Source organism: Squalius cephalus (assembly GCF_949319135.1).
Source record: "Squalius cephalus genome assembly, chromosome: 12".
NCBI classification, from domain to species: Eukaryota; Metazoa; Chordata; class Actinopteri; order Cypriniformes; family Leuciscidae; genus Squalius; species Squalius cephalus.
In genome coordinates, this window is record NC_137133.1 from 27,510,049 (window position 1) to 27,531,609 (window position 21,561).

General features: G+C 37.8%; 2 protein-coding genes across 2 annotated transcripts in view; both read right to left on the bottom strand.

Annotated features, from left to right (window-relative positions):
* The window catches only part of LOC307167975 (uncharacterized protein), a 59,534-nt gene extending 50,790 nt beyond the window's left edge, over window positions 1–8,744 (bottom strand). Inside the window, exons 1-7 of the mRNA XM_079887366.1 lie at window positions 8,604–8,744; window positions 8,258–8,404; window positions 7,810–7,956; window positions 2,567–2,713; window positions 1,146–1,292; window positions 904–1,050; window positions 284–430 (exon numbers count right to left, since the gene is read on the bottom strand). Coding sequence (XP_079743492.1) covers window positions 284–430; window positions 904–1,050; window positions 1,146–1,206 — 355 coding nt within the window. The 5' untranslated portion in view covers window positions 1,207–1,292; window positions 2,567–2,713; window positions 7,810–7,956; window positions 8,258–8,404; window positions 8,604–8,744. The remainder of the gene's footprint in view (window positions 1–283; window positions 431–903; window positions 1,051–1,145; window positions 1,293–2,566; window positions 2,714–7,809; window positions 7,957–8,257; window positions 8,405–8,603) is intronic.
* Window positions 3,088–21,561, bottom strand: part of adgrf6 (adhesion G protein-coupled receptor F6) — a gene marked incomplete at its 3' end in the record, with an annotated part of 70,852 nt that continues 52,378 nt past the window's right edge. The window contains exons 90-103 of the mRNA XM_079889223.1: window positions 17,441–17,587; window positions 17,110–17,256; window positions 16,669–16,815; window positions 15,965–16,111; window positions 15,535–15,681; window positions 15,189–15,335; window positions 14,752–14,898; window positions 14,150–14,296; window positions 13,449–13,595; window positions 13,019–13,165; window positions 12,673–12,819; window positions 12,236–12,382; window positions 3,710–3,789; window positions 3,088–3,363 (exon numbers count right to left, since the gene is read on the bottom strand). Coding sequence (XP_079745349.1) covers window positions 3,088–3,363; window positions 3,710–3,789; window positions 12,236–12,382; window positions 12,673–12,819; window positions 13,019–13,165; window positions 13,449–13,595; window positions 14,150–14,296; window positions 14,752–14,898; window positions 15,189–15,335; window positions 15,535–15,681; window positions 15,965–16,111; window positions 16,669–16,815; window positions 17,110–17,256; window positions 17,441–17,587 — 2,120 coding nt within the window. The remainder of the gene's footprint in view (window positions 3,364–3,709; window positions 3,790–12,235; window positions 12,383–12,672; window positions 12,820–13,018; window positions 13,166–13,448; window positions 13,596–14,149; window positions 14,297–14,751; window positions 14,899–15,188; window positions 15,336–15,534; window positions 15,682–15,964; window positions 16,112–16,668; window positions 16,816–17,109; window positions 17,257–17,440; window positions 17,588–21,561) is intronic.

Here is a 21,561-nt window from a genome sequence, read left to right on the forward strand (position 1 = left end):
GGTCTGATTGGTTGTTCTGGTCATGTGTCCTGTGTCCCCACTTGTTCATTTTTTTAATTATTCTCAGGTGTTCCTTGTTAGTCATTACTCTCTCTGTATAAATAACCCTCATGTTCTCATTGTTCCCTATCTAGCTTTGATGCTGTTTTGTTACTGCTCTTTGTCCAAGTCCATGTCATTGTTTATTTTGTTCAAGTTTTGTTAATAAAAGATGCACATGGGTTCTCAATTCAACTTGCCTTCGGTGGACTTCTGTGACATTAGATCTGAAAATGGAATTTACCTCTACATGTGTTATTGATGCTGATAGAAAGACTTGTATTTGTTGCAGTGAATCCATCCACACATGAGCAATTGTAACCTCCAATAAAATTTGTACAGTTGGAACCTGGACCACATACAGATGGACTGTCCAGACATTCATTTATATCTATGGAGAAAAAAAAAATGTTATTATTGAAAACAGTTTTCTTTAACACAAACACATAAAGACACAAAAAACATTTATCATCTCATGGCATTCATATGTCTGTATAAAAGGAAATTATAAATCAAGAAGACAGAACTTGGAAAATTTAAAGCACAAAATGCCAGAACAAATGGAAACTTATCTCCCAAAGAATAAATGCTGGATAAAAAGAGTATTTAAACCCTAAATGAATAAATTCAAACTGCATGTGCAAAAAAAAAAAAAAAAAAAGTATAATTCACAAACAGGAAAATAAGGAAAATTAAAAATATTTTTTTCCTAAAAATATATATAAACAAACAATGATTATTGACATACTTGATAAAAGACATATTTGAAATTATGTACCAATCTTAAGATGACATATTTTTGAGCAGTTTCCAATAAAAAATACCTCAAAAACCATGACAGAGAATATGACAGAGCAAACTTACCGAGGCATGGGTTACTTTTGGTAATCGCCTTATTCCCATCTGAGACGTTATATCCTTCCCAACAAAAGCATGAGAAGCTTCCATTGTAATTGTAACAGTGAGAGTTCGGCCCACACACTGATACTGAGTCAAGACATTCATAAATATCTGAAAAAATAATTGGTACATGGAAAGGTTTCATGTGACAAAAGATTTAGGCACTGCAAATATTAGCTGTTCAGAGCTTCAGTTACCAATCATACCTTTGCATGGGTTATTGCTGTTTATAGGGAGGTTTGGGTCTGTTACATTATATCCACTCATGCATGAGCAATTGTAACTCCCAACAGTGTTGTTGCAGATTGAGTTTGGACCACAGACCTCTGATCTCTCAACACATTCATTCACATCTTTAGTCAAAGAAAATGTGAGAAAAAGAACTATATGTGTCACTCATTCATATGTAAAGAATAAATCATTCCTTGAGTTCCTATCTTTTTAATCTAATGCAACATTTACAAAATGATCTCTAAAAATGAATCCTCAAAACATTGTGGTGTTGTATGATGAACAGGTGTTTCAAGTAGCTGTCATAAAGTGGACTTCAGCATGAGAAGTCAAGAATAGAACTACCCATTTAATACAAACAGTTAGTTGTTACATTTGGTTTTGGTTCAAATTCTCACTGTCAGCTTCCTGTTTGCCATGCGCTTCCCTTGTCATTGGGCTTCTTCGACTTCATGCAGCTTTGCGCAGACCGATCGGTGGCTGACTTGAAGCAGTGCATGCCGGTTAGAAATCTTGTCCGACTTGAGACAGCGCCGACTCCACGTGATTGTGACGTATGCCATCAAAGTACCGCAAGAGCGATTCGAGAGCAGCCTGGATGACTCAGCCAGTGCAGCTTCTTAAGAGCGGCTGCACAAGCTCTGATGACGACACAGCTGTTTCACAATTGGCCGAATTCACCGCATGACAACAGTCCTAATGGTTCACAAATCTGTTTTTTATAACAGCACTTTTCATGTAGTCACGATGTTATATTGTCATGTTAAGCAAAATAAAACTGATAAAAAACGTATTCCAAACTTCATTGGTATTTAAATAGTATGCTTATGTTGACCTTTATTCTTTTACAAAAAGACGCTGAATGAAGCAGTACATAAAGTATTAAATAGAAAAGTATCTGAAACGTCTGTATATTTGACAAATATTGCATTTATTTCACTTCAGCTGTCATAAAGTATGCAACCACAGCGTGACTGTCACTACGGGAAGCAGAAAGTGTCCTCCCCGCCTACACGCGCCAACTCTCGCCAATCGGTTACAGCAGCCGCAGCAGATGTCGAATAAACCTATTGTGTCATGGTCTGATTGGTTGTTCTAGTCATGTGTCCGGTGTTCTCATTAGTTCACTGTTTGATTGTTCTCAGGTGTTTCTTGTTAGTCATTAGTCTCTCTGTATAAATAGCCCTCATGTTCCCATTGTTCCCTGTGTAGCTTTGATGTTTTGTTACTGCTGTTTGGTGAGTTTTATGTTTCTGTTCAAATTAAATCAAATTAAATTCAAGTCATTGTTTATTTTGTTCAAGTTTTGTTAGTAAAAGCTGCACATGGATTCTCAAATCACCTTGCCTTTAGTGGACTTCCGCTTAGTATAGCCAGATCTGAAAATAGAATTTACCTCTACATGTGTTATTGATGCTGATGGAAAGACTTGAATTTGTTGCAGTGAATCCATCCACACATGTGCAATTGTAACCTCCAATAACATTTGTACAGTTGGAATCTGGACCACATACAGATAGACTGTCCAGACATTCATTTATATCTATGGAAAAAGGAAAAAAATATTAAAGTGATAATTGAAAACTTCTAATAATAATTGAAAAAAACAGAGAGACCTGACAGAAATCTTCGCAGAGAGACCAATTTACTTCGAAAGAAACTAATCACCAGTTGGACCTCGATCTCTGCCCGTAAGACAGGAGCACCACTGGCCAGCACAGAGGTGAACCGGATGCCCCTGAACTTGGCGCCAGGCGAACTGAATCGCATAGCCAAGTCTGATAGTGTGGATGAGCCAGTGGGACGGTCTGGGGAGCGCCAGCCAGGCCCCTAGAGACCGCACCTGCGGGACCAATGGAACCACAGACGTACCCGCGGCGGGCAGCAAGGTGGAGGGCAGGGACCTGACTCAAGAGGCTATGAGGCGGCCCGAAGTGGGGTCTGGGTGTGCGGTGCAGAGGATGCGTGAGAAAGCTGAACTGCGTTCTCAAACCGCATGCTGCTGTCCACTGGCGACTGAAGAGGGGATAAGAGTGGCGAGGTTTCGTAACAGGGCACACTATCAACCTCGCCTTCTTGTGAAGAGGGAAACGAGAGCTGCAAGGCATAGCGTTGCAAGCTGCCATTCAGGTCCTCTTGGGGAGAGGGAAACAAGAGCGGTGAGGCATGGCAGTGCACACTGTCGTCTCCACCCTGGTGGCACCCAGAGATTTCAGAAACTGCTCTTTTATTGAAGGTGTGGGTACCGCTGGGTGTTGAGCCAGCGGCGGAACAGAATTTTTTTTGTTAAAAAAAAAAAGATTCTCCACCCGCCCCTCCTCCGGGGAAAGAGCAGCTTAATCCCTGTCCAGGTCACCCGTCTCAGAGGTAATATTTCACTGACCGCTTAGCGGTTGAGATGGGTAGCGTTGTCTTCCTACAAGGCTCAACGTCACAGTAAATCTGGCTGTGGCGGAGTCCCCTTTTTTTCTTTTTTTGCAGGGGAACAAAGCCCTTTGCGACGAGCAGACTGAGGTGCTCTTGTAGCACAATGGGGCACGCTCTTGTGTGCCTCAGCCTGCTTCTGAACTGTGGAAAACTGCTGGGCCCAGTCCTCAACAGTGTCGCCGAAAAGGCCACCTTGTGAGATGAGAGCATCGAGAAAGCACACTTTGGCGATATCTCGCACCTCTGCAAGGTTTAGCCAGGGGGCGCTTCTGGACCACCAGAGTGGACATCGTTTGGCCGAGGGCCAACACTGTGACTAAATCTCAGTCAATATGCGCGGCTCAACCCCGGCTCAGAACTACCCTCCTGCATTATGAGTGTTTTGGCCTTCAATAGTTTCAGGGTGACCATCACATGCAGGGTAGAGGTGGCCTGCCTGTAGCACTGCCACCCCACCACTGAGGGTAGTGAGAGAGGAAAAACTTTTTCTGCAGATTTAGGCATATTTGGATTGCCATATTGGCGCCAACATGCTTCCATACTGCCAAAGTTCTTCACGCACATCCGGGAAAAAGGCACGGGGACGGGCAAGGCAATTTACGCATCATGCTGCACCCCTGAGCTGCCCGGGAAAGCATGGCTGTCAACTCTGACGTCGGTTTCACACTGCACGCATTAGCAGAGCGCATTTTTTTCGACGGCCATGTTAACAGATTAGAGCATTCAAACTGCATGCAGAGACGGCGCGGCAACGTGTACCTGGAGCAGAGCAGAAGCAGCAGTGCCGTGATCGTTTCAGCGGCGAGTCTATTTATGCTGCGCCGCTCATGCTGAATTAAAGTGACAATGTATTGATCATGGCCAAAATACACAGCAGTTTTACCCCAAAAGCGCATTGGTGATATCTATTGTGTTTTAAACAGTCAATCAAATGACCTTCAGCAATTTAAAAAGAAAACCAATGTCCAAAAACAAACTTTTTGCCCGAACTACAAAAACAAGTTTAAACAATTTATACTGCCAGTTTAGCTTAAGTTACAGATTAATTTAATTATGTGTGTATACATATATACATATATATATATATATATATATATATATATATATATATATATAGGCATAAGAACATCATGCTGACAATCATAAACAAAAGCACGTGGTATCACAGGCAGTGGTCTTCAGAGTGCACCTGAAAAGACGACAATAATGGATGACACTTGTCTCATCGTAGAGGTTGAGAAGCATAAAGTTATTTATGATCCACATAATGTGCTTTATAAAGACTTGCAGGCAAAGGAAAAAGCATGGGATGTAGTTGCATTGGCTCTTGGTGCCAATGGTAAGTCATTTAAAAGTGTTTTTGACAACCTTTCCCTGGCCCACGAGCGAACAACTCAACTCAATATAGAAAGGTATAGAATAGAATAGAATAGAATAGACAGATTAATATAGCACACATACAGTATAGACATCTATGGTGTGCATGATTGTTTTGAATTTTGTACTTTTTTTAGCGCAATTTTCCACCAGACAAAATTGCGATTGTTAACTCATGATTTCTGTTCTGTCTGTGCGCACTAATCTTGCACTTCTATCTCCTCCTCAACCAGACCACCTAGAGACTTCGGGTTTTCGGCATTGTTAAGGAAGGTCTAATCTCGGGAACGCACAAAAAAAAAAAAAAATTCCAGGAAAAGATTTACTATCTCTTAGTGTTGTGATCCCATGACGTCAGAAAATTGCGCTAAAACACTCACTGAGTTTTTATTACTTGTTTTCGAGAATTTGCTCATTTACTATATTAAATCTCTATTAAGAACTTTGCTGTTTGTTATTACAGACATTTATGAATTAGGCTGAGTATGGGTAATGTTTGTAAATTAGATGTGCATCAGATATTTCAACAATCTAAATGATTTCGTAAAGTTTTTCTCTTTTGCAGAACGCTTTTCATAGAGATGAGTGCTAATATGAAATAAATATGCAGATAATATAATAATAAAGATAATTCAGGTATCAATTACCTATCAATATTTATTTATTCAAAAAAATATACAAAATCTGTCAAAGTAGTTAGTTGACCACAACCTCAAAAACCTGTACACAAGCCGCGGTTCAGCTCCGCGTGACAAACGCTGCCAGTGTGAAAGCAAAACGGGCGTGTGCTGCTCCCGTTCACCATACAAACTGCTTCTGTGCTGCCTCCGCTCTGCTAACGCGTGCAGTGTGAAACCGGCATGAATCTGACTCAGCATGAGCACACACACCACTATAATGGGAAGCTCAGCATCCTCTTCATTTCCAAAGTATAACAGCCCTCTCTCCGATGCAACGATCGACATTTGATCCTCCGCTGGAGCCCCGAATGAAACGCTAAATCCCCCATGAGAAGGACCAGCAATCCCATTCGTAAGCTGCCAGGCATGTGAGACAGTGAACGTGGCTGCCAAACTCGAAGCTACCAGACATGTGAGACAGTGAACATGTCCGCCAAACTCGAAGCTACCAGACATGTGAGACAGTGAACATGTCCGCCAAACTCGGCGGCACACCGCGCGCTGAATGCTCAAGCCCTTACTAGAAAGGCAGGACTAACAATGCACCAATGTGGTCATGTTCTCATGAGAGAACATGAACCACCCACAAACACAGTCTCAACATGCTTGCGATGCGCTAGAGGAGTGAGGGGCCCGAGGAGGTGGTCTCGTTGGGGAATGCTCACTGGAATCCTCAGATCACCAGTGCTATTAGCCAAAGTAGCCCTTTTCTGGTGGCCACCAGAAGAGGAACTAGATCGGGGAATAGGCAAAGGGACTCCACCTTTTGTGAGGTACCCGAGTCTCGACCGCACATCTAGAGCACCGCAAGACGCGCTAGGTTGCCGTGACACCCCACGCAATCAGCCGGCAGCTCAGCAGCACACGCCGCGTTGAGCACTCAAACCCTTGCGAGAAAGGCAAGACGAACAACGTGCCGACATGGTCATGCTCTCACTCTGAAAGAACATGAACCACCCAAGAACACAGTCTCAGCATGCTTAAGCCCAGGCATATGAGAGAGTGATCGTGGCCATCACTTGAGGATAGGAAACGACCGCATGCAGAACGCACGAGTGGACTCGTCAGACTCGTGTAAGCTCTTTTAGGAAAATATGCTCTCTCTAGTGCTAGTGCATCCACACAGTGCATCTCTCTAGTGCATCCACACAGGGGATGTCCGCGGCCAACAACAGGAATAGTGCAGCCCGCTGAGGCACTCAAACCGAAACCAAACGATTTGGTCACACCAGAGCTCTGAAAACAGCTGTTTTTGCTCTGAAAGCTATCTCCGCTACAGCGCGCCATGGCACGTTGAGAGGCTTCTTCCCAGAAAGAACGCTCGAAAAGTCTTTACTCTACAGAAAATTGCAAGAGCAGAACATCAGTGTGCTCGGCTCTGAAATGTAGATGCGTTGCACCTGCTGCTCATTATATACCCGCGCTGCGTGATAGAAGCAGCTGGCGCAAATTATCGCATGCCAATGTGCATTGGCTCGTTTAGTTCCTCTCAAAGTAGATTGGTCTCTCTACGAAGATCCCATTTCTGTCGGGTCTCTCCGACGAACGTAGGAGTGACCGACTGAAAGGGAACAGTTTTCTTTAACACAAACACAAAGACATGAAAAACGTTTATCATCTCATGGCATTCATCTGTCTATATAAAAGGAAAATATAAACCTAGAAGGCAGAACTTGGAATATTTAAAGTACAAAAGGCCAGAATAAATGGAAACTTATATCCAAAAGAATAAATGCTGGATAAAAAATAGTATTTCAGCCCTAAACGAATAAGTCCAAACTGCATGTGCAAAAAACAAATAACAAAAAAACAACTAGTATGAATCACAAAGAGATTTGAGTACTGTATGTGTATCATTTTTTAGGAGAATGAAAAATATTTTTTTTCCTAAAATTATACAAATAAAAAAACAGTGATTATTGACATACTTGATAAAATACAGTACATATTTGAAATGATGAAATCTTTAGTAAAAGAAAGTTCAGAGGAAAAGAACAGTTTGGGTCATTCATATGTGAATGTCTACATATTCTTTGGCATTTATTTACAACAGACTGCTTCACTTACAAAAATAAAATCCAAAGTAAAAATCACATGGATAAATTTGAGCTAATTATTCAAGGTTACAGTACATAAATCTGAATATAGAATGTACCTCTACATGTGTTATTGTTGCTGATGGTGAGATTTGAGTTTGTTGCAGTGAATCCATCCAAACATGAGCAATTGTAACTTCCTATTTCATTTGTACAGTTGGAATCTGGACCACATACAGATGGACTGACCAGACATTCATCTATATCTAGAGGGGGAAAATAATTTAAGTTTGTTTTAATAAACACAAATATAAATACATAAAACATGAAAGACAAATGGCATCTCACAACATAATATACTAACTTAATAACTGTACAAAGAGAATACAGATTGAGAAAGTATATCATCAACATTTTTAAACACAAACGACCACAAAATTAAGATTTGGAAAACAGCATGAGCAACAGAAACAAACTAGCAAAAAAATAATTATACACCAACCAATACTCTTTTTTTACATTTTTTTTTTATGAATTTCTAATATAAGCTTTTGCTGTCAATCATACCTCTGCATGGGTTACTGCTGGTTATAGGGAGGTTTGGGTCTGTTACATTATATCCACTCTTGCACGAGCAATTGTAACTCCCAACAGTGTTGTTGCAGATTGAGTTTGGACCGCAGACCTCTGATCTCTCAACACATTCATCCACATCTTTATTAAAAGAAAGTTATTGGAAAAAGAACAGTTTGGGTCACTCATTCATACCTGAATGTCAATATATTCTTTGGCATCTTTACAACAGAATGCTTTATTTGCAAAAACATTATATCCAAAGAAAAATAATTACATGGATAAACTCTTGCTAATTATTCAAGGTTAGAGTAAACAAAAATATAAATATAAAATGTACCTCTACATGAATTATTGTTGCTGATGGTGAGATTTGAGTTTGTTACAGTGAATCCATCCAAACATGAGCAATTGTAACTTCCTATTTCATTTGTGCAGTTGGAGTCTGGACCACATACAGACGGACTGACCAGACATTCATTTATATCTAGAGGGGAAAATAATTTAAATTTGTATTAATACATACAATTATAAACATATAAAACATGAAAGACAAATGGTATCTCACAACATAATACATTAACATAATAACTATACAAGAAGAATACAGATTGAGAAAGTATATCAACATTTACAAACGACTAAAGATTTTGAAAAGCAGCATGTATAACAGAAACAAACTAACAATTATACACCTCCCAAAACTAATTATCTTTATCATGAATTTGTAATATAAGCTTTTTCCTGTCAATAATACCTCTGCATGTGTTATTGATGTTTATAGGGAGGTTTGGGTCTGTTACATTATATCCACTCTTGCACGAGCAATTGTAACTCCCAACAGTGTTGTTGCAGATTGAGTTTGGACCACAGATCTCTGATCTCTCAACACATTCATCCACATCTTTAGGAAAATAAAGTTATGGTAAAAAGAAGAGTTTGGATCAGTTTAATATCATTGTAACAACAAAATGCTTCACTTGCAAAATGCAAAGTAAAAATTATACAGGTAAACTCTAGACAATTATGCAAGGTTATAATAAACTCAAATCTGAACACAAAACAACATCAACATTTTTAAAACTAAGATTTTTTTGTGCTTCTTTAAACAACAGACCTCCACAATAGAACAGATACAGTTTTAAGCAACATCTCAGATTTTGTTTTTAAATAAATACATTTTGGTGATGTTACTGTAAAAACTTTATTTGGATTTTTTGTGTGTGTTATAAGCCAATGCTTATTTTCTGTTAGGAATTTGCACTAAGAGTTTTTTTCTGTCAATCATACCTCTGCATGTGTTATTGCTGTTTATAGGGAGGTTTGGGTCTGTTACATTATATCCACTCTTGCATGAGCAATTGTAACTTAAAAATAATATCCAAAGTAAAAATCACATGGATAAACTCTAGCTAATTATTCAAGGTTACAGTAAACAAATCTGAATATAAAAATGTACCTCTACATGTATTATTTTTGCTGATGGTGAGATTTGAGTTTGTTGCAGTGAATCCATCTAAACATGAGCAATTGTAACTTCCTATTTCATTTGTGCAGTTGGAGTCTGGACCACATACAGATGGACTGACCAGACATTCATTTATATCTAGAGGGGACAATAATTTAAATTTGTATTAATACATACAATTATAAACACATAAAACCTGAAAGACAAATGGTATCTCACAACATAATACATTAACATAATAATTATACAAGAAGAATTCAGATTGAGAAAGTATATCAACATTTTAAACACAAACGACCACAAAATTAAGATTTTGAAAAGCATCATGTGCAACAGAAACAAACTAGCAAAAATGTATTATACACATCCCAAAACTAATTTTCTTTGTCATGAATTTGTAATATAAGTTTATTTTCTGTCAATCATACCTTTGCATGTGTTATTGCTGTTTATAGGGAGGTTTGGGTCTGTTACATTATATCCACTCTTGCATGAGCAATTGTGACTCCCAACAGTGTTGTTGCAGATTGAGTTTGGACCGCAGATCTCTGATCTCTCAACACATTCATCCACATCTTTATTAAAAGAAAGTTATGGAAAAAATAACAGTTTGGGTCACTCATTCATACCTGAATGTCAATCTATTCTTTGACATCTTTACAACAGAATGCTTTATTTACAAAAACATTATATCCAAAGAAAAAGAATTACATGGATAAATTCATTAATTATTCAAGTTTAGAGTAAACAAAAATATAAATATAAAATGTACCTCTACATGTATTATTGTTGCTGATGGTGAGATTTGAGTTTGTTGCTGTGAATCCAACTAAACATGAGCAATTGTAACTTCCTATTTCATTTGTGCAGTTGGAGTCTGGACCACATACAGATGGACTGACCAGACATTCATTTATATCTAGAGGGGAAAATAATTTAAATTTGCATTAATACATACAATTATAAACACATAAAACATGAAAGACAAATGGTATCTCACAACATAATACATTAACATAATAACTATACAAGAAGAATACAGATCGAGAAAGTATATCAACATTTATTTTTAAACAAACGACTACAAAATTAAGATTTTGAAAAGCAGCATGTATAACAGAAACAAACTAACAATTATACACCTCCAAAAACTAATTTTCTTTGTCATGAATTTGTAATATAAGCTTTTTCCTGTCAATCATACCTCTGCATGTGTTATTGCTGTTTATAGGGAGGTTTGGGTCTGTTACATTATATCCACTCTTGCACGAGCAATTGTAACTCCCAACAGTGTTGTTGCAGATTGAGTTTGGACCGCAGACCTCTGATCTCTCAACACATTCATCCACATCTTTAGGAAAATAAAGTTATGGTAAAAAGAACAGTTTGGATAAGTTTAATATCATTGTAACAACAAAATGCTTCACTTGCAAAATGCAAAGTAAAAATTATACAGGTAAACTCTAGACAATTTAAGGTTATAGTAAACTCAAATCTGAACACAAAACAACATTAACATTTTTAAAACTAAGATTTTTTTTGTGCTTCTTTAAACAACAGACCTCCACAATAGAACAGATACAGTTTTAAGCAACATCTCAGATTTTGTTTTTACATAAATACATATTGGTGATGTTACTGTAAAAACTTTATTTGGATTTTTTTTGTGTGTTATAAGCCAATGCTTATTTTCTGTTATGAATTTGCACTAAGAGTTTTTTCTGTCAGTCATACCTCTGCATGTGTTATTGCTGTTTATAGGGAGGTTTGGGTCTGTTACATTATATCCACTCTTGCATGAGCAATTGTAACTTAAAAATAATATCCAAAGTAAAAAATCACATGAATAAACTCTAGCTAATTATTCAAGGTTACAGTAAACAAATCTGAATATAAAAATGTACCTCTACATGTATTATTGTTGCTGATGGTGAGATTTGAGTTTGTCACAGTGAATCCATCGACACATGAGCAATTGTAACTTCCTATTTCATTTGTACAGTTGGAGTCTGGACCACATACAGATGGACTGACCAGACATTCATTTATATCTAGAGGGGACAATAATTTAAATTTGTATTAATACATACAATTATAAACACATAAAACCTGAAAGACAAATGGTATCTCACAACATAATACATTAACATAATAACTATACAAGAAGAATTCAGATTGAGAAAGTATATCAACATTTTTTTTAAACAAACAACTACAAAATTAAGATTTTGAAAATCAGCATGTACAAAAGAAACAAACTAACAATTATACACCTCCCAAAACTCATTTTCTTTATCATGAATTTGTAATATAAGCTTTTTCCTGTCAATCATACATCTGCATGTGTTATTGCTGTTTATAGGGAGGTTTGGGTCTGTTACATTATATCCACTCTTGCATGAGAAATTGTAACTTAAAAATAATATCCAAAGTAAAAATCACATGGATAAACTCTAGCTAATTATTCAAGGTTGCAGTAAACAAATCTGAATATAAAAATGTACCTCTACATGTATTATTTTTGCTGATGGTGAGATTTGAGTTTGTCACAGTGAATCCATCGACACATGAGCAATTGTAACTTCCTATTTCATTTGTACAGTTGGAGTCTGGACCACATACAGACGGACTGACCTGACATTCATTTATATCTAGAGGGGACAATAATTTAAATTTGTATTAATACATACAATTATAAACACATAAAACCTGAAAGACAAATGGTGTCTCACAACATAATACACTAACATAATAATTATACAAGAAGAATACAGATTGAAAAAGTATATCAATTTTTTAAACACAAACGACCACAAAATTAAGATTTTGAAAAGCATCATGTGCAACAAAAACAAACTAACAAAAATGTATTATACGCATCCCAAAACTAATTTTCTTTGTCATGAATTTGTAATATAAGTTTATTTTCTGTCAATCATACCTCTGCATGGGTTACTGCTGTTTATAGGGAGGTTTGGGTCTGTTACATTATATCCACTCTTGCACGAGCAATTGTAACTCCCAACAGTGTTGTTGCAGATTGAGTTTGGACCGCAGACCTCTGATCTCTCAACACATTCATCCACATCTTTATTAAAAGAAAGTTATGGAAAAAAGAACAGTTTGGGTCACTCATTCATACCTGAATGTCAATATATTATTTGGCATCTTTACAACAGAATGCTTTATTTGCAAAAACATTATATCCAAAGAAAAATAATTACATGGATAAACTCTTGCTAATTATTCAAGGTTAGAATAAACAAAAATATAAATATAAAATGTACCTCTACATGTATTATTGTTGCTGATGGTGAGATTTGAGTTTGTTGCAGTGAATCCATCCAAACATGAGCAATTGTAACTTCCTATTTCATTTGTACAGTTGGAATCTGGACCACATACAGATGGACTGACCAGACATTCATTTATATCTAGAGGGGAAAATAATTTACATTTGTATTAAAGCATACAATTATAAACACATAAAACATGAAAGACAAATGGTATCTCACAACATAATACATTAACATAATAACTATACAAGAAGAATACGGATCGAGAAAGTATATCAACATTTTTTTAAACATACAACCACAAAATTAAGATTTTGAAAAGCAGCATGTATAACAGAAACAAACTAACAATTATACACTTCCCAAAACTCATTTTCTTTATCATGAATTTGTAATATAAGCTTTTTCCTGTCAATCATACCTCTGCATGTGTTATTGCTGTTAATAGGGAGGCTTGGGTCTGTTACATTATATCCACTCTTGCACGAGCAATTGTAACTCCCAACAGTGTTGTTGCAGATTGAGTTTGGACCGCAGACCTCTGATCTCTCAACACATTCATCCACATCTTTAGGAAAATAAAGTTATGGTAAAAAGAACAGTTTGGATAAGTTTAATATCATTGTAACAACAAAATGCTTCACTTGCAAAATGCAAAGTAAAAATTATACAGGTAAACTCTAGACAATTATGCAAGGTTATAATAAACTCAAATCTGAACACAAAACAACATCAACATTTTTAAAACTAAGATTTTTTTTGTGCTTCTTTAAACAACAGACCTCCACAATAGAACAGATACAGTTTTAAGCAACATCTCAGATTTTGTTTTTAAATAAATACATATTGGTGATGTTACTGTAAAAACTTTATTTGGATTTTTTGTGTGTGTTATAAGCCAATGCTTATTTTCTGTTATGAATTTGCACTAAGAGTTTTTTCTGTCAGTCATACCTCTGCATGTGTTATTGCTGTTTATAGGGAGGTTTGGGTCTGTTACATTATATCCACTCTTGCACGAGCAATTGTAACTTAAAAATAATATCCAAAGAAAAATCACATGGATAAACTCTAGCTAATTATTCAAGGTTACAGTAAACAAATCTGAATATAAAAATGTACCTCTACATGTATTATTGTTGCTGATGGTGAGATTTGAGTTTGTTGCAGTGAATCCAACGACACATGAGCAATTGTAACTTCCTATTTCATTTGTGCAGTTGGAATCTGGACCACATACAGATGGACTGACCAGACATTCATTTATATCTAGAGGGGACAATAATTTAAATTTGTATTATTACATACAATTATAAACACATAAAACATGAAAGACAAATGGTATCTCACAACATAATACATTAACATAATAACTATACAAGAAGAATTCGGATTGAGAAAGTATATCAACATTTTTTTTTAAACAAACGACTACAAAATTAAGATTTTGAAAAGCAGCATGTATAACAGAAACAAACTAACAATTATACACTTCCCAAAACTCATTTTCTTTATCATGAATTTGTAATATAAGCTTTTTCCTGTCAGTCATACCTCTGCATGTGTTATTGCTGTTTATAGGGAAGTTTGGGTCTGTTACATTATATCCACTCTTGCATGAGCAATTGTAACTTAAAAATAATATCCAAAGTAAAAATCACATGGATAAACTCTTGCTAATCATTTAAGGTTCGAGTAAAAAAATAAATAAATATAAAATGTACCTCTACATGTATTATTGTTGCTGATGGTGAGATTTGAGTTTGTTGCAGTGAATCCATCGACACATGAGCAATTGTAACTTCCTATTTCATTTGTGCAGTTGGAGTCTGGACCACATACAGATGGACTGACCAGACATTCATTTATATCTAGAGGGGAAAATAATTTAAGTTTGTTTTAATAAATACAAATATAAACACATAAAACATGAAAGACAAATGGTGTCTCACAACATAATACACTAACATAATAATTATACAAGAAGAATACAGATTGAAAAAGTATATCAATTTTTTAAACACAAACGACCACAAAATTAAGATTTTGAAAAGCATCATGTGCAACAGAAACAAACTAGCAAAAATGTATTATACGCATCCCAAAACTAATTTTCTTTGTCATGAATTTGTAATATAAGTTTATTTTCTATCAATCATACCTCTGCATGTGTTATTGCTGGTTATAGGGAGGTTTGGGTCTGTTACATTATATCCACTCTTGCATGAGCAATTGTAACTCCCAACAGTGTTGTTGCAGATTGAGTTTGGACCGCAGATCTCTGATCTCTCAACACATTCATTCACATCTTTATTAAAAGAAAGTTATGGAAAAAAGAACAGTTTGGGTCACTCATTCATACCTGAATGTCAATATATTCTTTGGCATCTTTACAACAGAATGCTTTATTTGCAAAAACATTATATCCAAAGAAAAAGAATTACATGGATAAACTCTTGCTAATTATTCAAGGTTAGAGTAAACAAAAATATAAATATAAAATGTACCTCTACATGAATTATTGTTGCTGATGGTGAGATTTGAGTTTGTTGCAGTGAATCCATCTAAACATGAGCAATTGTAACTTCCTATTTCATTTGTGCAGTTGGAGTCTGGACCACATACAGATGGACTGACCAGACATTCATTTATATCTAAAGGGGACAATAATTTACATTTGTATTAAAACATACAATTATAAACACATAAAACATGAAAGACAAATGGTATCTCACAACATAATACATTAACATAATAACTATACAAGAAGAATACGGATTGAGAAAGTATATCAACATTTTTTTAAACATACAACCACAAAATTAAGATTTTGAAAAGCAGCATGTACAAAAGAAACAAACTAACAATTATACACCTCCCAAAACTCATTTTCTTTATCATGAATTTGTAATATAAGCTTTTTCCTGTCAATCATACCTCTGCATGTGTTATTGCTGTTTATAGGGAGGTTTGGGTCTGTTACATTATATCCACTCTTGCACGAGCAATTGTAACTCCCAACAGTGTTGTTGCAGATTGAGTTTGGACCGCAGACCTCTGATCTCTCAACACATTCATCCACATCTTTAGGAAAATAAAGTTATGGTAAAAAGAACAGTTTGGATAAGTTTAATATCATTGTAACAACAAAATGCTTCACTTGCAAAATGCAAAGTAAAAATTATACAGGTAAACTCTAGACAATTATGCAAGGTTATAGTAAACTCAAATCTGAACACAAAACAACATCAACATTTTTAAAACTAAGATTTTTTTTGTGCTTCTTTAAACAACAGACCTCCACAATAGAACAGATACAGTTTTAAGCAACATCTCAGATTTTGTTTTTAAATAAATACATTTTGGTGATGTTACTGTAAAAACTTTATTTGGATTTTTTGTGTGTGTTATAAGCCAATGCTTATTTTCTGTTATGAATTTGCACTAAGAGTTTTTTTTCTGTCAGTCATACCTCTGCATGTGTTATTGCTGTTTATAGGGAAGTTTGGGTCTGTTACATTATATCCACTCTTGCATGAGCAATTGTAACTTAAAAATAATATCCAAAGTAAAAATCACATGGATAAACTCTAGCTAATTATTCAAGGTTACAGTAAACAAATCTGAATATAAAAATGTACCTCTACATGTATTATTGTTGCTGATGGTGAGATTTGAGTTTGTCACAGTGAATCCATCGACACATGAGCAATTGTAATTTCCTATTTCATTTGTACAGTTGGAATATGGACCACATACAGATGGACTGAATACACATTCATCTATATCTAGAGGGCGAAAATAATTTAAATTTGTTTTAATAAATACAAATATAAACACATAAAACATGAAAGACAAATGGTGTCTCACAACATAATACACTAACATAATAATTATATAAGAAGAATACAGATTGAAGAAGTATAATATCAACTTTTTAAACACAAACAACCACAAAATTAAGATTTTGAAAAGCATCATGTGCAACAGAAACAAACTAAAAAAATAATTTACGCATCCCAAAAATAATTTTCTTTGTCATGAATTTGTAATATAAGTTTTTTTCCTTCTGTCAATCATACCTTTGCATGTGTTATTGCTGTTTATAGGGAGGTTTGGGTCTGTTACATTATATCCACTCTTGCATGAGCAATTGTAACTCCCAACAGTGTTGTTGCAGATTGAATTTGGACCGCAGACCTCTGATCTCTCAACACATTCATCCACATCTTTATTAAAAGGAAGTTTAGAGGAAAAGAACAGATTGGGTCAATCATAGTATATGTGAAGGTCAACTCATTTTTGGCATCTTTACAATAGAATGCTTCACTTACAAAAAGACATTCAAAGTAAAAATCATATGGAGTTATTATTCAAGGATAGCATCAACAAAAATCAAAATATAAAATGTACCTCTACATGTATTATTGATGCTGATGCTGAGATTTGAGTTTGTTGCAGTGAATCCATCGACACATGAGCAATTGTAACTTCCTATTTCATTTGTACAGTTGGAATCTGGACCACATACAGATGGACTGACCAGACATTCATCTATATCTAGAGAGGAAAAAACAAGCAAATTTTCACTAAAATTAACGTTAAAGAGGTGTGTGAACTCTCAAAGTACAATGTCAGGCACTATGATTTCCTCTGGCCCCCTTCCTGTTTGCCGGAGTGATGAGATACTTATTAGACTGTCCTCACTCAATGGCTGCCTGTCTAAGTGGTATCTGCAAAATAAGCCCGCAGGGTTTGCGTTCTTGAGCCACCAGGCACTGTTTTGTGCGGATGGGCGGGCCAGAGCACATTGAGTGTTTTTTGTTAGAACGGTGTCGTGTTAGCGGCCCCTAAGTTAATAACTAATGATCTTTGCAACAGAAGTTACAACTTTTGCTAGACAATATCTTTATTCTAGAGCTGCTGTAGAGCCAAAACAATCTCTGTTAATCTCTATAAAAATGAAGGTGACTTGACTGAAGGTGAGAGAGACGTTAATTGTCAGTGACTGACGAATTGGGATCTCGTCTGAGAGCCCAATCACCTTCAAGTGGTAACAGAACAAGCCAATGCACGTTTGCAGGTTTGCAGAATTGCATCACAAACCGCACTCCCGCTTCCGGGTACGTAAGGGCCTGTATGCAATACTCACATCAAGTTTTCGCTGAGGAGCCAAGAAGGTGTCCCGGCTGTCATCAGAGGTACAGGAGTTGTGGTGATGGGTATTAACATCTCCATTCCCTCTTTCAGGGATCAGCGGTTACATTAGTAACCTAGACATTCATCATCAGTCATGTTCAACATTAATAGTCAGTGACTGACGAATTGGGATCCCTATGGAAGAGGCCACAACTACTGACTCCTTCCAGTCGGCTGGTCCCCCTTTTGTCTATCAGTGAGTTCCTGACAAATTAGGCATACACATGAGTACAAGACCTGGTGTTTGATGTCTCCGCAACATCTGACTGCCGAGGATGATGGAGGAACTCCAACAGGGTTCGCCATATGGGGAACTCAACTGAGGAGCAAAATAAGCCTTTCCCTTCTGCTGTGCTCCATGGCAGACAATGAGCTGTTGTGGAGTCCTGCAACTTAGTGTGCGGTCCACGCACAAACGTGGGGCGTGAAAGGGACACAGCAACGCAGGGACTGGGTCTGCTTCTTTCGGGGCCAGCGCTTGCAAGTTTACCACCTGGTCCCTGAAAGGAGTGGTGGGAACTTTGGGCAAGTATCCTAGCCGGGGTCTCAGGATGACGTGAGAGTCAGCTGTTCTGAATTACAGTCACGATACGTCAAGCGAAAAGGCCTGCAGGTCCCCCACCTTCTTAATAGAAGTGAGCGCGGTCAAGAGTGCTGTCTTAAGGGACAGTACTTTAATCTCCACCGTCTGCAAAGTTTATTTTATTTTTTGTTAATTTAATTTAATTTAATTTAATTTAATTTATTTAACAAATGTTGTGCCAGAGTTAGCTAGATAGCAAATTTGCATCTGTAGTCCCTGGGCAGGATGCTGTTGCATAAAATTACAGCACTCCATTACAATCCAGAAAAAAGAAGAAAATAATAATAATAATATCACATAACAATATAACAAATTACAATATCACAATATCAAAATCACAAAAAACAAAACAAATGAATGATCACAATTGATTTTTCTTAAGCCATATTTTAAATGCAGTTTTAAAAATACTAATGATGTACACTTTCTAATATTAACAGGCACTGAGTTCCATCTTTCTGCTGCTCTAAATGAAAAAGCTCACTGTCCAAAAGACAGTTTTCTTAAATTTAACTGAACAGTCACCTCTAGCTGATGCCCAGGCTCAAATGGTGCTCTCTGTAAGGCCATAAGGACCACGGGGAGGTCCCAACAGGGGATGAGGCATGGCCGAGGGGGATTCAACCTCCTGGCGCCTCTCAGGAACCTGACTACCAAGTCATGTTTCCCTAGAGACTAACCGTCTTCTGCATCGTGATGTACGGCAATTGCGTCGACATACACTTTCAGGATGGAGGGAGACAGCCTTCGCTCCAACCCATCCAGCAGGAAAGAAAGCACGACATTGATGGGGCTTCTACGGGGGTCTTCCCTGCGAGAACACAAATCAACGAAGAGGTTCCACCTCAAAGCATAGGCTTGCCTCATAGAGGGAGCTCTCGCTGAAGTGATAGTGTCAACTACAGCTTGGGCTAGGTCACTTAAACCCTTCACGTCCCGTCCAGAGACCACACATGGAGGTTCTAGATACGTTCTTGCGTTCTGTAGGCATCTTTGCACATTTACCACAAGTACACCTTTTCCAGAAAAAGTAACATTGTAAAAGAAATTGTAGCACGTCAACTTACTGTATAAGTAGGAAAGCAATAGTTACATAGCTTACAGCATTCAGTGTCTGTCTGCTAACGTTACATTATAAAGCAGTTAAGTGTTTCAAAATCAGTGTATTACTAGCTATTAATGTACATATTTTGGAGATTTAAATCGAATTTGACAAAAAAAAAGTCTGAGTTTGTTTACAGACAGTTTAAATGAGCATTAATGGTAAAATCTGCATGCAGCATTGATGTAATGGTAATTATAATACTCTAACAATAACACCGAAAGCAAGGAGGTGTTTGTCTCCTGTCAACCTCAACAGGTTTCTGAGAGGAGCGAGGAGACTGAATCCTCCTCGCCCTCCTCTCGTTCCCTCTTGGGACCTCTCAGTGGTCTTAACTGCCCTGCAGAGTGCTCCCTTTGAGCCTCTGCAATCAGTGGAGCTTAAGTTCCTGTCAATTAAGACAGCGCTCCTGGTTGCATTGGCCTCCATTAAGAGGGTAGGGGGCCTGCACGCATTTTCCGTTGACGAAGCGTGCCTGGAATTCGGGCCGGCCTGTTCTCACGTGATCCTGAGACCCCAGCCTGGATGTGTGGCCTCCTCTTGGGCTCTAGTGCATGGCGCCTCGTTAACAGACATCTGCAGAGCTGCAGGCTGGGCGACACCTAACACATTCACCAGGTTTTATAACCTCCGAGTGGAGCCAGTGTCCTCTCACGTACTCGCTTCAACCAGCCGGTACTAGAACCTGCTCAGGTGTCTTTGCTTGCTCGCCATTCCACTCCACGAACTGGATATGTGCGATATTCTCCTCAGGTGAACCTCCCCAAGAGGCCCTGAGTTCCTCCACTGTTGACGTCAACGCCAGAGTTATGTCACTGCCAGCTTTCACGCTTGGCTAGGTGCCGCCATGTGCATGGTTCCCCCTCTGGGCGACCCCCACATGTGTATTTCCACTGTAAGCCTCTCTGAGCATGTGTCTTTTCCTTGGAACATTCCACCCTGCGGGCTGGACACCCCAGTGTTTCTCCATATGCAGCCCCCTCTCGGGTCATATGTGTATTCTGTAAGTCCCCCCCCCCTTCGGGCAGGCACTAATAGCATATTTCCACTGAGATATGCTTCCCAGTGTACCTTGGTATTCCTGTGTTAAGTAGGAGTCCTTCGTCCGTGCTAGTCTCACGACAGGGATCTCAGACTTACGCAGAGCACTGGAAGACAGCCGAGGTGGCATGATTAGACTGGGAACCCCATTCGTCGTCACGACGTAACTCGTAGTGACCACGAAAGCGTGCTCAGGTTACGTATGTAACCTATGTTCCATGAGAACAGGGAACGAGCACTGCGTCGAAATGACGCTATGGGAACCGCCTCAGCGTGACCAATGACTGAAGTACCTATAAAAACCCGCCAATCATATTGGCCCGCGTCAGCCATGACGTCATGCTCTGACGCACCCGGGAAGTATAAAGGGAGCGCTCGGAGAAAATGACATCCTCTTCGTCTGAAGGGACTGAGTAAGCAGACCGGAAGCATGGCAAGGAGACACAGTGCTCGTTCCCTGTTCTCAGGGAACATAGGTTACATACGTAACCTGAGCACGTTCTCTTTCGAAAGGGAACTCCCACTGCGTCGAAATGACGCTATGGGAACGTCTATACCAACGCCACCATGCTAAGGGGATGCCAAACAACTAAGTGTAACAAGCACAAA